General features: G+C 33.8%; 2 protein-coding genes and 1 long non-coding RNA gene across 4 annotated transcripts; 1 reads left to right on the plus strand and 2 right to left on the minus strand.

The window, feature by feature from the left end:
- LOC117321110 lies at positions 1–6,465 on the minus strand. Of its 2 annotated transcripts, none has more exons than XR_004531220.1 (3): positions 6,288–6,465; positions 1,293–1,508; positions 1–72 (listed from the first exon to the last, which is right to left on the minus strand). It is a non-coding gene; the product is annotated as an uncharacterized LOC117321110 (long non-coding RNA). The 2 variants fall into 2 exon arrangements; XR_004531221.1 differs by lacking the exon at positions 6,288–6,465 and adding an exon at positions 5,552–6,060.
- Positions 6,466–7,545: 1,080 nt separating this feature from the next.
- On the plus strand, positions 7,546–10,822 carry LOC117321112 (myb/SANT-like DNA-binding domain-containing protein 4). The gene is made up of 3 exons (XM_033875582.1): positions 7,546–8,312; positions 8,856–9,371; positions 9,706–10,822. The coding sequence occupies exons 1-2, from the start codon at positions 7,873–7,875 to the stop codon at positions 9,355–9,357; spliced, it is 942 nt and encodes a 313-aa protein (XP_033731473.1). The 5' UTR covers positions 7,546–7,872; the 3' UTR covers positions 9,358–9,371; positions 9,706–10,822.
- A 26-nt stretch (positions 10,823–10,848) lies between these two features.
- Positions 10,849–11,796, minus strand: LOC117321109 (putative nuclease HARBI1). Its single transcript, XM_033875581.1, has one exon. It carries the CDS (start codon positions 11,794–11,796, stop codon positions 10,906–10,908), a length of 891 nt encoding a protein of 296 aa, XP_033731472.1. The 3' UTR covers positions 10,849–10,905.
- Positions 11,797–16,750: the final 4,954 nt, after the last annotated feature.

The raw sequence follows: 16,750 nt of genomic DNA on the forward strand, positions 1-16,750 counted from the left end.
AGCTGTAATAGTGGAATAGCTGTTTTGGTCCATGCACTCTTCATACACCATTTTGGACGTTTCATCAACACACTAAATGGACAACAACAAACAACACAAGTATGTTAGATATATCAGCTATAAACCCTGAGGGCCTATATGTTACATATTACAGGATAAAGGTTTGGTTTGGTTAACATCCTCATTCCTATTAACAGCCAGGGTCATTACAGGATAAAGGTTTGGTTTGGTTTGTTTAACATCCTCATTCCTATTAACAGCCAGGGTCATTACAGGATAAAGAAGTTAACATTGGTTATCAGTAAACATTGATATATAAACAACCACATCTGAGGGCATTTCTTGTGTGTGGTGCAGTAGAACAAGAGGCTCAGAGAGCCTACATTGCTCTCCTGGATATTTCAGTATTTATGGCAAAATACTCTAATTTAAGTTACATTTCCAATAACTTCCTACTTTTGAACTGCTCTTCGAATTCCCATCAAAGGTTCAAACTACAGGTGGACTAAATCCTGTCATTCTTGAAAATGATAGAGTATTTTAAAAGTTTTTTTGCCCCAAAAGTGCCACATCCTTCATTTGTACAACATCAGATCTAGATCTCATTTGCCAAATAATGCTCCACACCAATTTCCATCCAAATCCATTCAGTTGTTCAGGACAAGTAGTGATTCAAAAGATTTATCTCAATTTCTCCTATTGGGCCCCATCCCCTCTGGCCTCAGGGGAACCACACCCTCCAATCACACAAAATTAAGTTAAATTTCCTTGACCAAATAATGCATCAGACCAAATTTCATAAAACTCCATCCAGGCATTCAGGAATTTAAAGAAAATGTTGATGGGCCAGGTGAGCAAAAAGATTGTTATAATAATAATAATATTATGCCAATGGGCAATATCTTTATAAGTTACCGTTGAAAATTCTCATTTTCAATCTCATATGAGATCTCGTTGATGTATGGCTGAATACAAAGTTTTATAAAACTTGGTTGATATTTACTCTAGTTATTGTGTTCACAAGGTAATGTTGACGGACGGACAGACGTGAAACGCCAGAGTATGGCACAAGCTCACCTTGGTTCAAGTATTGAGAGTGATATATGTATGGACATTTAAATACAAAACTTTTATTAACCTTGTCACTGAGCACAAATTTGCAAAGCTGTAAGTCCCTCTGGATGGATAAGATACATATAGTAAACTGCTTGCCCAAGGTTACTGCTGTTGGAAAGAATATTGACACTAACACAATTGTGTTGCATTTTCAGCTGAGTAAACTGCTGTTTTACCTGTAACAGACTGGCCTCATTGTTTTGTAGCTCTGGGTACCATGTAGCTGTTTCCTGATCTAGATCTGGCATATGGAACATTCCTTACTACAGCTTGGACCGACATTTCACAATCATCTGAATTCATTGGTGGATTAGTTGAGTACTCTACTCACTACCAGTTTAAGCTGCTTGTCTAAGCAAATCAGCTGCTCACATTTGATGGGACATTTTCTTCTGAAATCAAAAAAGGAAAATATTCATCATTTTATAATAATATTGTATATATGGTTTTTAAGGGCTTGTTTTCTAGTACGTATTCATAATCTACGTTACATTCTCTCAAATATTGTATTTCATAATCTTTATAAATCAGTATAAACACATGTACACACACATGCAATATACATGGTTATACATATATGATTGATAAATGTAGAAGTAATTTTTCTTTCAAATACTTTTATTTTGCATATTATGTTGTGAATTGATAAGCATTCTTATCAAAATGATTTGTTCATGATCACTATATATACAAGTATTTAAATATATATATTTTTAAATTCACCAAGTGTCCTTTCAGCAAAAAACGTTTAGTTGTGTTTTTACAACAAAAATATGTAATACAAAAGGGACACCTCGCATGGTCTGTCTACCTAGCATGAGAGCACAGGTTTTCAGGTAATACCTGGAGTGGCAATAATTAAAGAGATGTCCATGCAGTCACAATCAAATAAACAAAATGCTTAAAGATGCTACACCTCCGACAGAGTGCAATAAATTTTTGCCAACAAATGAAATTCAGTCCATTAATATATGCCTATTTAAGACCTACAAATAAAAACAATAATTTTATACTGTCAAAAATTGTCGTAATGAAGCCAAGAAGCTACAAACTTTTGAACATTATAATCTACTTTGCATATACTTGACCTTGATCGCAGTGCATTCTGGGAGAGATTTACATACAGAAGAAAACACACATGGTGGACTTATTTTTATTCAGCTGGGACAACAATATATTGCCTGTTGCCTATCATAACTACAAATTTTAATTGGGAGCTTTTAATGCAAGCAGAAAATAAAAACTAAACAAACATTTCAATATTATCCGTTGCGAAAAATCCTGATCCTGTGCATGTTGTCGCCCACGAACCGAAATGCTTTCTTAGCGTTATCCCCTTCGGACCCATTTCGCTGGATTGATACAAGTGTGATTTATCAACAGGTTTAAGCTGATGAACTATAAATAGTGAATCTGCAATCACTACATATCACAATAGAAATCTTAACCATCGATTCAATCGCATCATATGCTTACAGTTTTCAGTAAAGATGACAACAGACCAAACGTTACACTACGTACGCGTGTACGTTACACACTTGCCTCTCCAATAAAAACTCAACTGTGTTATTTCCACATGAGTTCCGATTTAGTTGTCGTTTATAATTCCACCTGTCTGTTCTCCGATTAAAATCTTCCCTTTCTTCGTTCTCTTTCATAATGTAATTTATGCTTCCTTCTTTCTGGAGATGTTAGGCTAGCACATGTTACCTTCCTCGCTTCGCCATGTAGTTCCTACTCGTTTGTGTTTCTGTTTTCGGCGCATACGCAATCAGTATCTCATTCAATATGGAGGTGGAGCGAAAATGGAATTTCTTCGGGATGCAAATAATTATTTATTTTTTTCAATTTTAAAGATAAATAAGAAGGTGAAACTTTCCAAGGGTGGTAATATTGTTAAGTGTGTAACTTTTATTGTTAAAGATAAATACATGCGAGTCTATTCGTGTTGTTAATTGATAAAAAATATGGTCTGTCGAAGGTGTAGCACCTTTAAAGTAGTGAACACTACATATTTGACAATACAAGGATGATTTCTTAGTCTACCATACATAATGAATACCAATATCGAATGTTATTTATAAATTGTCAGGGCCTAAAGTTGCTATCAGCTGTCTCATGCTTGTTGTAATTTGCAATGTAAAATACTGAATTAACACTGAAATATGTGACATATATCAATGTATTTTCTGTCTCAAATGATCATACATACTTTCTAATAACCTAAACATGCCTGTTGATCAAATTTAAGTATTGTCTTTTTTTACTGGGCTGGGCGATGTGAGCTTTCAATGGCCCAAGTTTGCTGAAAAAAATCTTACTTTATATAACGTTCTTCATTTGACAAGTTCGAACTGTCTAAAATACATGTAGTATAGTTATTTTACTTCTCAGTATTTAAATATAATTTTCAGAATATTGTTGTTCAGGATGATAAACATACGACAGTTAACATGGCACATTTTAAGTTACATCCAGTCCAAAGTTGGTAAGTTAATTTGCTTGTTCATAACGTCGGGTTGGCGTACAGGTCCTAGCCTCGTCTGTCAATACATCCAATATATAATCAATGTCAATAACTCGATCTGCATAGATAAACCACCGAATTTCAGGAAAATTGTAATTGTAGACAAAACGTCGAAGATGTGCCGCTGGTAATGGCCTCAATCGACAGACAAATGTTTTTTCCTTTAATTTGGTATATGATGCACTATATATGAAGCCATATAACTATCACTAGACTTAACAAAACATCGGGAAATAGTCAGATTTCATCTAGTCAGGACACTCATCTGTCCAGCGAATAACACGAAATGTTTCTTAGAGAGTAGCTTTTAAAGTACCGCATGTCAACACTCTACTCCTATACGTATATGAGGTCTTATTCCACCTGATTACATTGGTGGATATCTATGGCAAGCCGTTTTAACATTTAATCCCATTTCCTCTTAAGGGGATATTTCTTCACTTAAGTGAAAAAAGAATTTCACTTAAGTGAAAAAAACATAATGCAAATAATTTATTCACCTTAAGGTGAAAAGAATTTCACTTAAGTGAAATTCTTTTTCACTTAAGTGAAATAAAACATAATGCAAATAAATGTTAATATCCCTTAAGACAAAAAGAATTTCCCTTAAGTGAAAAAAAATTATGTGCAGACATAATGCAAAATACTTGTCCCTTAAGTGAAATTCTTTTCATCTTAAGGTAAATAAAACTGACCATATGTCCATAAAGTCACTCTGTCCTCCTATCCACCCCATGTATATAATGGAATGAACCCTCCCATTGGACCTGTCAACTAAGAAACAGCGTGAGTAAACTTAAACTTTGACACATTCTTATCACGTATTATAATGGAAATAAATAAAACATATATTTAATGGAAATAAAACATAAGTGAAAGTAAATCATATGGGAAATAGTATTGCTTTTACTAACAACAAATGAAGTAGAGAAAAGGTCTCGAATTGGTCAGAAATTAAACACCCAATGCTTGGTCAATAGATGGGCTAGTCCATATCTGATTCATGAGAGTGGGTGTCCGATTTACTCAACAGCAGCATTTGCATTATGTTTTATTTCACTTAAGTGAAAAAATTTTCCTTTAAGATGATTAAAATTAATTTCACTTAAGTGAAATTCTTTTTCACCTAAGTGAAATAAAACATAATGCAAAAAAAGTCTTTTAACCTTAAGGTAAAAAGTATTTCACTTAAGTGAAATAAATTTGAAGCATATTTTACCTTAAGAGGAAATGGGATTAAATGTTAAAACGGCTTGCTGATGTTAGTCTACATGACGCCTGTCAAAAGTTTCCTGTCGTGTAAACCTCTAATATTATTGGAGTAGTCAACACTCCAGTCTCTAAACGATGAAACTTAGACAGGAAACAAACTTACTTGTACCTGTATTCCTATCTAAAAACAAGAGGCCAAGGGCCTCGTAGCTCTCTGGACGTTGATTAGAAATCCAGCTTGTTTGTATATACAGTTCCTTGCCAATTTCAGTCTTATTTTTTTTTTTTTTTTTTTGCTATATATTCTCTGTATTTTCAACTTTTTCAATGAATTTTCCTGACTTTGTGTATTGATCGTTTCAAATGAAATTTTGTACTCTTATAGAGAATTGTTTCCTGTTTCATCTCATAATATTTCACTGTTTCCGATGTATATGACTAGAGAAATGTTATTCAGTTATTAGTCACCAAAGGTCACATGTAAAATTGGTCATCAATATAGTACCAATGCGACATACTTTCAGCTTGCACAGTATCACTACATAATACAAATCATCAATATATATGCATATGACTATAATCAATTAGAAACCTATATTATCTTCAAATTTGATTTAAATTATCACAAATTTTCTGATATTTACCATATTTACACATGGTACATTTTATACCCAAAACACATTTGTCAACAGTTACCTGTATTAGTGATTTATAGCTATACACTGGGTAACAGGACATATTTCAAATTCTAAGTAATAGCTCTGGTTTGGTTTGGTTTGGTTTATTTTGTTTAGCGTATGTGTGTTTTGGGAGGCTGCGGTGTGTTCGTGTCAAGTCTCCTTGTGATAGGCCGGAACTTTTGCCGATTTAAAGATAGGGCTCCATTCCCATGCTTTCAAGAAATTAAGTTATTATTATGAGAAAAGATAAACAATTGGAACTACCAAAAATACATAGTAATATTCCATATCAGTGTTTGCCAGGGACGTATACACATATACTTCGCGAGACACCCTGTACACTGTAGCAGACGACATAATGTGTATAATGTAACACGCATAGCAGCAAATTTTTGCAGCGTCACAGGGATACGTGTGTTGCAGCACATTGTTATATACACATCACAGTGGGTTGATATAGGAACTTTGCCTCATAACTCCTCAGAATAACGTTCGGCATGTCCCTATGACACCGAGAATGTCCAAAATGACACCGTAAATTGACGATTACTCGAAAATGAAATCATTTAACAACTCAAATTTCTTGTCAAATCTAGTTCGTGTCGACCCCAATCATGTGTCTTGAAATCCATTCTGACAGTCCCACTGTTTCTGACATCCTCTGTCCACAAACTTTTAATAATTCTACTTCCGGCAAAAACATGAGAATGACTGCGTAAGCTCTCCTGGACTCCGTCCAGAGAGCTAATTACCCTTTTGCTCGCCCCTGGCCTTTGTTGATAGGCCTAACGCATCACTGATTTATGTCTGAAGCCGCCATGTTTTCCGCTGGGTGAGAAGCTGTTATCTCGACGCTGATTGGTTCGTTATTTTCAGATTTATAAACCGACCTTCACATTCGCTATTTCTCTCGAAACTCTCAGGGTTTTTCATATTACAATGGATAAACGGAAATCAAATCCGAACAATCGAATTCGAGGACTTTTCGAATGGTGTTATTTCGCGGATTTTTCTAGCAGACGAACGTTAAGGATGGCAGTTGTCACTTGGTAATTAGTCTTAATTATTGATGAAAATAAGTAGATCACAATATTCATGAGAAACCTAGGAAAGAGATAATGATCATTAGTTAAAAATCATATTACAGATTTTTTTTTATTAATATAAACTATATAGACAAAAGTTGTTAAAAATATATTTTGATAACAAAATTACTTGTACATTTCAATTCGGTATGTGTATTAGATTGATGACACATAGATGCATAATGATTATATTACTTAATAACAAACTTATAATGAAAGGATCTATGGAAATTTTTAGACCCACATACACGATAGGCTAATGATAGCGATTTTTTGTGTATATTTTAAATCTGCAGTAATTAACTGGTACTTGAAAATAGCACTAGCATAGAAGAAATTTGAGGATGAAAAAAAGTTTCCATTCGTTTTCTCTCTCAATATATATCTACTGTGCGTCCAAAAATAAATATTGTTTGACGCAGAGACCTAAAATTACTACATAGGTCTCTGTCTTACGTGCAATGTAGTTGTATCAAAGACAAGAAAACAATGAATACAGGATGTGCGGCTTGTGTATTTCGTTTCCAGCATAAAAACAAATCATTTTAACAAACATTTGTTAATGATATATATAATTAATACAACCTTCTTACTAATTAAATCTGTTGATGTACAACAACACGAACTTAGTAATTTTTCTTTTTAAATGTAAATACTAGACAGGTACTCTCTATCACAGGTAATGTCGCCGACCAGGAAAAACCACGATCTACTTTGTAGAATGGAACCAGTGATAGATGTCATGTGATACCTCAACAAGAGAAAATATCTTCAGTTTACATAACAATATCATAGATGCATGTGAAGGTAATGCTACGTAAAGTCTCAGGAAGGGAGATAACTCGTACGACCTTACACTCTTTGCCAAGATCGACGATATCTACTACGCGTCCTAAAATAACTATTGTCTTACTTTGCTATTCTGGGGCCTGTAACTGAAATATCATTCTTAAGTAAGTATTTCAGGATGGTTTAAGGTGACACAAAGATTCTGGTAAGAGTGTAACTGAAAGCTATTCGTAAGTAGCTTTTCGTAGCGTAAACCATTCTTAAGAACATCGATTCACATGAGGTTAAGAGCGGGATTTTTTCCGGAAAATTCCCTTCACCGCTTTCCGCATCGACGACTACTTGCACCACAGCGTCTTTGTTGCGTTTGTAATACACGGCATTTCAATGTTTGTTGATAAGTATATGTTTAACACCTACACTGTTTTTGTGACAAGGCGCGCACTGCAAACGGAGTGACAGGATGGCATGTAAAATGACTCGAAAAAGGAAACCAAATTTTACTACGAATGAATTAGAGGTGTTGTTAAAAGGTGTGTCAGCAAACAGAGACATTCTAATGGGGAAATTCTCAGATACAGTAACTAATGATCGGAAAAAGAAAATTTGGAAAACAATAGCTGCTGAAGTAAGCGCGGAAAGCTCTACACAGAGGTCGGATGAAGACGTAAAGAAAAAGTGGCAGGATTGGAGCTCTGTTGTGAAGGGGAAGCAAGCAAAAGCCACCAGAGAAAGAAAAAAAACTGGAGGTGGCCCGCCCCATGATGATGATGACGACGTGTCGCTGTCTGTAATGGAGGAAAGGGTCCTCGGTATACTGGGCACAACATGTGTGTATGGAATAGAGGCCGATTTTGGAGACACTTTCGTTAACACTGATTCACAATCGAACCGAAATATCAGGTAATTACGAGTCATTTTATTTTGCTTTTATTAAAGTAGCAATATCTTGTTGTTGACATTTAGAGAAAATAACCAATAAACTGCCCATACATCATACACTCTCACCACGTCATATATAATGACAAAATCTTCAATACGATCAAGTAGGTCAAAACAATATAAATGAAACTTTTACACTATCTAAAAATGACATCAAAGACTTCAATTCCATACTCCAGAGACCTGAACAATTCAAAATACTGATTTTTGTGTACAATGTACTGTCATACATATATACCCATTGATATGTATCACTTTTTAAAATTACATTTACAACTTGCTTTCATAGGATTAGCTACGATATAACACACCTTTCTAGTGTGATTTAGACAATTGCATTTTTTTTTTATAAATATTATGCTTTGAATAAATTTTGTGTTAAAATGTAACAAATTAGAATATATCTTGATACTTAAACATGGACTTAAACGTGGACGAGAAAACGGCTAATTTTTTCCAAAAGAAACAACTATACTTTAACAGACTGTTTTGATATTTTTCTAGGTCTCTGGAGTGTGATGAAGACCTTGATGAGCTTGAGTCCAATGACAGTGTACAAATACATGTACATGATGATGAGGAGGATAATACAACGTCGATTGCAGTGTCACCAACTTGTGGCAAGTCAACGCAAAACAAACTGACTCCTAGGCCTTCTTGTAGCAGGTCAAGACCGTCAGAAGTTTGCAATGAAACTTCACTTTCATGCTTCTCCGTGAAGAAAAGAAAGAGAGTTACTGTTCCACTGCCAGATAATTCTATGCCGAGTACTCATGACATTTATCAGGTGGAAAACAGAAAGCTAGCTGTTGAGGAAACCCGTCTAACTATTGAACGTGACAGGCTTGATATTGAGAAACAACGTCTAAATATTGAAACTGAAATTTTAATGGTATTAAAAGAGTTTCATCCCACTAGTTCAAGGCATTCGCAGAACCCTACGTCAACATTCCCATACGTACATGTGCCAACAGATGAATACACATGTACATTTGCAAATATTTAGTCATGGAAAATCAGGTAAGGAGTACCAAGGTCTTGCAATAAAATATAATTATAATAAAAGGTCACAACTTTTTCACTGTTTTGACTGACAATATATATCAGATACATCTTGATAGATTTGTGGAAAAAAATGTGTATGTTTGTTTTTATTGGTATGGTAATGTTATCCAGAATATTATTGACTAAGTTGTTTTTATTTTAAGGTTTTGATGAAACCTTACATATGTTAACTGTGGACATATGATCATATTATCAGTTTGCAGATATTTTCAAATGTCTCAAAGTCACTGCTAGCTATACAACAAAAAATGGACTTTTTCTTAGAGTTGTATTTATTGAATGTTTACAGGTTGCAGCAGAAATGTGCAAATGATCCTTTGTATTATGGCCTTAATCTCAGATGGTACTACGAGATGCTCTGCAACAAAAGCAACATGTTAGAGGACAAAGATATGTTGGTCTATGAGAAAGACTGTGATTCAAACTGCTCAACTCAAGTTATTTCACCATGTTCAACTTGTTCACCTGACTTGCTATCCTCACGCAATTCCTATTACATGCTTGGATGTGACACTGAGAGAATAATGGTTTCTCAAAATACTTTTCTAACTCAAGTAGAGTTTTTTGAAGAAGTATGTGTTCTTTTGAGATCAGCTGATTAAGTGAAGGACATGTAAACAAAATTTCAATCATTCAAATTTTAGGATCTTTTTTTCATTTTGCATTGGTAGTGCAATATTTCTTGATGTTTTATGTATAGGAATTATTGATAATATGAAAAGTTTTAATTACTTGATTTCAGCATATATAGATACATAGTAAAATCCACTTAATTGTGTGTTATGATTTTAGCTGAAATTATATATGTTGTTAAAGGTAATATCAATTGGTGATGACCAGGATTATTTACTGGTTTTTGGACAATTAATTACACTCATTTAAACAGACTTGACCAATTCCATGTTTTAACTTCTAACAAAAAAATGATGTTATCATTACCATCACCAAAGCAATTTAAAATTGTAAAAGGAGCATATTAAACTTTATTTGATCTATTTTGTTTTCTCCAATTATAAGAAATTATGTTTAGTTCAAGAAAAGATCATTTGTAAAATCATACACCATTTTTTTGTCAAGACTGAAGTGGAGTCTCTAACAGAAATATCTAGTTATTTTGCAATTTATAGGAATCCTCTTTCAGGTGATAATAACAACATCATCTTGTAAATAATTACCATTATTTTAGATTGCTTAAACGTGAAAAGTGTTTTTATTGAAAACGGTGCCAATTTTGATTACATTATTGTATCTCGCAACAATGCTCAATATGTTACTTTAATACAACTGTTGATTTTGAAATAAACTTTTTGTCTTAAAAGTTTTGCAGTTTTGTCACAATGTTTAGGCATTAGAGAACACCTGCTCGATCAGTTGATCTCTCACTCTAGTACCCGAAATATCATCAACTCTGTCATGATCATCATCATCTGGGTCATCCTCCTCTTCATCGTCATCCTCAGGCAGAGGAATACGCTTTCTAATGCATATGTTATGCAGCACTGCTGTTTGCAAGGATGACATTGCAAGCTTTCTTGGGCGACAACACAAGACCTTTATGAAGACATCTGAATCTCATCTTCCATATTCCAAATGTGCGTTCAATAACACAGCGGGTGCTACGGTGAGATGCATTGTAACGCCTGTCTCCATGTGTTTGAGGATTCTGTTTAGGGGTAAGCAGCCACGGTTTAAGCCCATAACCACTGTCTCCAAGTAACCAACCTCCTGCTATGGTCCCTGCTTCAAAAGCTGCACTCATACCACAATTGTTCCATATGTGAGCATCATGTGTTGCACCAGGCCATTTAGCTACAATGTTTAAAAACAAATGATCTGCATCACATACTCCCTGAATGTTCAAGGCATGAAAGCCCTTTCTGCACACATACAAATGTTCATCCTCTGTCGGCGTAGATATCGGTATAAGTGACCCATCAACAGCCCCAAGGACATTTGGAAATCTTCTTATTACAAAAAATCCTCTTTTTATTTGACCTTGACGTTGAAAATCCAATGGGAACCTTATATATTGTTGATTTTGACGTGCAAGTGTGAATGAAAGTGTTTTCACTGCGCGAGACACTGCCATTTTGCTCACTCCATGAGCATCACCAATGACCGACATGTAACTTCCACTGGCATAGTACCTGAGAGCTATCATCACCTGCAGTGAAACTGGAAGAGCACGATTTCTCATTGTCGCTCTTGATAGTTCCATATTCAAATCATTACATAATTCAAATATGGTCTGTCTGTCAAGGCGATAACTTGAGATAATAGCTTCATCACTGAAGTAATCAAGAGGATTGTTTCTGTCTCTCAGCAAACGTCTTGGGATGTTTTGGTTGTGTTGATGGAGATGGAGGAGCAATGCAGCCATTTCCAATGTGATTTTATACAATAAGAGAGTGTAAAGAGAGGGTAGGACCACCTTTAGTAAAGAGGCAACAAAGGTAAATTAAGAAGTGTTTCAGTTACACCTGAAGGTCCTGTTTTTGGACCTAAGTACGTCTTAGCTAAGTAAGAAGGCTTTTAGTTACACCCTATCTTAATTTGTCACTAAGAGAGCGGTAAGAGAAGGAGGTACTGCTTCACTTTACACATGAACAGTTATTTTCTTAAACCAAACTTAATATGGTTTTCAGTTACACAAAGAACCGTTAAGATCATCTTAAGTTTATCTTAGTGCTTAAGTATGCTTTCAGTTACAAGCCCCAGATCAGTCTTATTTTTAGATACAGTGATTTGACATGAGAATCATGAAAAGCTATGTCCCGCATACGAACGTTACCTAAGGTGCTTCAGTATACTTATGCCGAGAAAGATTTGAGAAATAACCAAACGGTTTGTAATCAATGTTGAACCCCTCCACTAAGGTAATATATATGGCAAGCCAAAGTGGAAAAAAGTCACTATTTATGGATATCCATAAATGAATTATGGATATCCATAATTCATTTATGGATATCCATAAATAATTCTTAATATCCATAAATAATTCTAATATCCATAATTCGATTTATGGATATCCATAAATACTTATTTATGGATATCCATAAATCAACTTTAATTATGGATATCCATAATTCATTTATGGATATTAAGATACGAATTATGGATATTTACAGGCGATTTATGAATATCCATAATTCACCGCGTTTTTTAAATATCCGTAAATCATTTTTAAATATCCATAAATCAGCGACCCCTATGTCTGGTTGCACTATTAGAGGAGTTCCGAAAAAAAGACATGCGCATATTAAATATCCATAAATCAGTGAGGCGAGTGTCGTTTACGATCTAAGAACCTCGTTAAGCACCTTGCTCTGATTGGCTGAAAAACACACTGCCAATCTATCGCGCTCGTTTATTGGTCAATAACAATAGAAAACGAAAGTAGCTTTCAATATAGTTCGGATACACGTACATGTAGATTTACTTTTCCACCTCATCCACAACTTCACTGATAGATTTTATATTTAACGTTAATCACACAAATTACTAATCTTCCATCGAAAGAAAACACAGCAAACTTTACGAGCCTGAAACAAAATGTTTTTGTTGTGATCAGACATCGTACACCCGTATATCGTCGCTTTGTTTTTTTAAGACCGCGATCTTTTATTGTTCATATATTTTGTATATTTATTTTGAGATCCCTCCCTACTTACGTTGTGGTTTCAACAAGTTTTATTGTGACAACAAAAGGATTAGACAACAGGCAGTGTCTTTATATCAATATACATTTACACAATAAAATAGAATAATTTGTTCTAAAGCGAAAAAAAACCAACATTTGACACTTTTGACTGCCTTTTCGGAAAACATTCAACAGTTTCAAATGGCAACACAATTATTCAGTAATTTATATTGTTACATATGATCATTGTAAATTTGTGAAATTTTATTGTTAATACAAGTAATGATAAAATGATTATTAAATAGTCTTTGATTTAAGATAATCAATTCAAAATAAATATGTAAATGCAATTATTATATACATGTTTTTGTAATTTAATGCATTTAATTTTTTTTTAAATCAATACGTTTTAAATATAGGTCCTGGAGGCTATCCCTACCCCTAGGGACTTATAGCTTCTAAAAAAACATTGGCATCCCCACCCTATAACCATTTATAGTATTGCTGCATGGGCATCAAGAAATAAACACAATCCTGTTGTAAATATAGGCATTGGGGTATTTCCCCATCCCTAGGGACTATTATTCGATTTATGGATATCCATAATTCGATTTATGGATATCCATAATTCGATTTAAGGATATCCATAATTCGATATATGGATATCCATAATTCGATTTATGGATATCTATTATTCGATTTATGGATATCCATAATTCGATTTATGGATATCCATAAATCGAATTATAAATATCCAAAATAAACTCATTGTTAAGATAATTAATTTTTTCCAAACAATAAGTTTAGGCTGTAGGCTGATGGTGTTACAACTTATCAAACATTTCACGTCTAATATTTGTGTAGTTTGGACAATGGGAAAAGTAATGAAAAGAGATTTCACATTGGTTACAACATGCACATGAAGGTGATTCTACTCAATTCGGCGGATCTGGAGGGGATCGAATGGACCTGAGCGGGATTTTAGCTGTATTATAGCTAAGCTTTTGTTTCATTTTAGTGTTAAGTGCAAGAATGAATGTCGCGATATAAAATGAAGATTTTATTCATAAAATTATCATTTGGTAATGTTATCTCGAGCTTTATATATGGGACTTTGGACTTAACTGCAATCAATGTAAGATTTACGTACCAGATAACCAAATACCATTTTTAAAAAGTGAGTATTTAACCGATTAATAGAACAAATTCTTATTATCAATTTCCTTGCATTAAACACTGAAATATTGCACAAACTTCCCCGTCTCGTTCAGGTCCACCATGTTTGTCGATTCAATGATTACCAACCCATTAAGCTTGAAAACGCATCATTAAAAAAATTCACATAGAAATGGTAATATTATATACGAAAGCCTATTTGTGTCGATTAAATGAAATATACATGTTATAACGCGGGGGAAAAGCACGTTATTCCGGAAATAAAGCCGCTTGTTTGCGTTATAACGTGAAAAAAGACCTAATAACGCGAAAAAAATCACGAAATAACGCGAAAAAACCCTGATAACGCGAAAATAATTACGAAATAACGCAAATCAAAACACTAATAAGGAAAAGAAATTTCTTCATTAACATTATCTAAAACGCTTGTCGTTTGTTTGATACAATTTCCATTGACACCTAGAATATTTAAAAACGATCTGGGTATCGTTTCAAAGCTTCGTAATTAACGAATTTTGCGTAAGTCATATTTACGAATTACTATGAATTACTATGCATTTCACACAAAAATCGTAACTTACGAACGTTCGCAAGCAGCTCTTGCTTCCCTCGCTAAGCTCAAAAGTTCCAACACACTCCATCGAAGGCTTTTTCAAAGTCAACAAATATACAATATAACTTGATTTCCATCATTTGGGTCATATTAATCAAGCTTGACGACAAATATGATCAATTGTCGAATAATTTAAACGAAATCCGGACCGGTTTTCACATATCAAGCTGACATCCTCTGAATATTTCTGTAGCATTTGATTTAGTATAGATGTACTTTTGAACAACTTTCCCATACAACTGACGATTTTAATTCGCCTGTAATTTCATGTTTGATATATCCATTCATACCATTGTCATTAGATTTGTTAACAGATAAGATACGATGTATTTAATTGAATAAGTTGTACAATTTATGCCCAATCCCGTTGCTTAAAGGCAATACAATATGTTTAAATCAAATTAAATTTAAGTGTCATTCATTTTAAATACATTGAAGTACATTGTACACCAATCACATACATATAATACAATAAAATGTCCTACAGTACGAGACACTATAAACATTAAAATTTTAGCGTTCTTCCGTTACCTTTCAACATATAAGAGTCACCTGTGACATGGGGGCGTACATAGAAACCAAGATATTAAATCAACTGTACGGAGTTGCCATCCGCCTTCTTGTAAATTGATTTATTCGGGGGGAAATGAATAAGAAAAAAAACAAAAACCCTTGGATTAGATAAGAAAGCGTGACATGGTTAGAATTGTGGATTCTCAGCAAAACCTGTAAGGTGGCGCTGCTTTACAGTTTACAAAGAAAAGAAAATTGACCTAAATGATATGTTCCTTCATTTTCATGTTGGACAATGTTAGTTATTTCATCAAACATCACACAAAATTCGATTTATGAGTTACAAATTGATGAAATCCATAATTTATGGATATCCATAATTCGAATAATGAATAAAATCGAATTATGGATATCCATAAATCGAATTATGGATATCCATAATTCGAATAATGGATATCCATAAATCGAATTATGGATATCCATAAATCGAATTATGGATATCCATAATTCGATTTATGGATATTCATAATTCAAGGTACGTTTCTTTTTACTGGCTTCTTTTTGATTAACTTCAATGGGTAGACACGTAACTTATAAATAACTACAAGGCACGAACTGTTCATGTTAAAAACTGTGGATGATTCAAACTATTGAAAATTAAAGATACATATGCATATAATTATATGTGTCACCAATTTTCGTAGTACAGTAAAGTTGACCACCGTTAGGGTCACCTTGCCAATCCACCGAGCAATTAGCAAATCAGTGTCATCCAACGTATTGGGCACAGGTAAGTTTTCATATATTAATAAATTTGCACCATGAATTATTAACTATATTTTCTTTATATTGCTAATAATAAGTTGATTGTACTCTCATATATGTAAATCATTTTTTGAATCGAGGCTTCTTCTTGCACCACCGTAATAGATGCATATAAGCAAATACGATAAAAATTCTTCATATGACAGGATGAAAATTATAAACATTTAAATAGCCCGTGTGTGAGACATAAGACGATCAAACCAGTCCCTAAATTTTGCTTCCAGTTACTTACATGTTTCTTGTCTCCTCTTGCTGCAATATAAGTTAGTAACAATACTTAAATAATCTGTATACAGCGAGGACGACTCAATCACGGGTTTAAGGCTTCTAGGATATACGTGTATTTGGTAGACTAGAAAAACCGCCGAAAATAACTTTAATGTTGAATTCGATGGGTTATCTATAGGTTGAATTGAAATAACACCTTATACCTATTTATTGATTTACATAAATTGATTTATGAATATTTACTTTTATAATTATGGATATATCGATATTGATATATCGGAATCTACCCTTTGCAGTTTAAATAAGAACAACTTATTTCTTCTACATCGTGCTTAATAC

Source organism: Pecten maximus, unplaced genomic scaffold (assembly GCF_902652985.1).
Source record: "Pecten maximus unplaced genomic scaffold, xPecMax1.1, whole genome shotgun sequence".
In the NCBI taxonomy this organism is placed as follows: domain Eukaryota; kingdom Metazoa; phylum Mollusca; class Bivalvia; order Pectinida; family Pectinidae; genus Pecten; species Pecten maximus.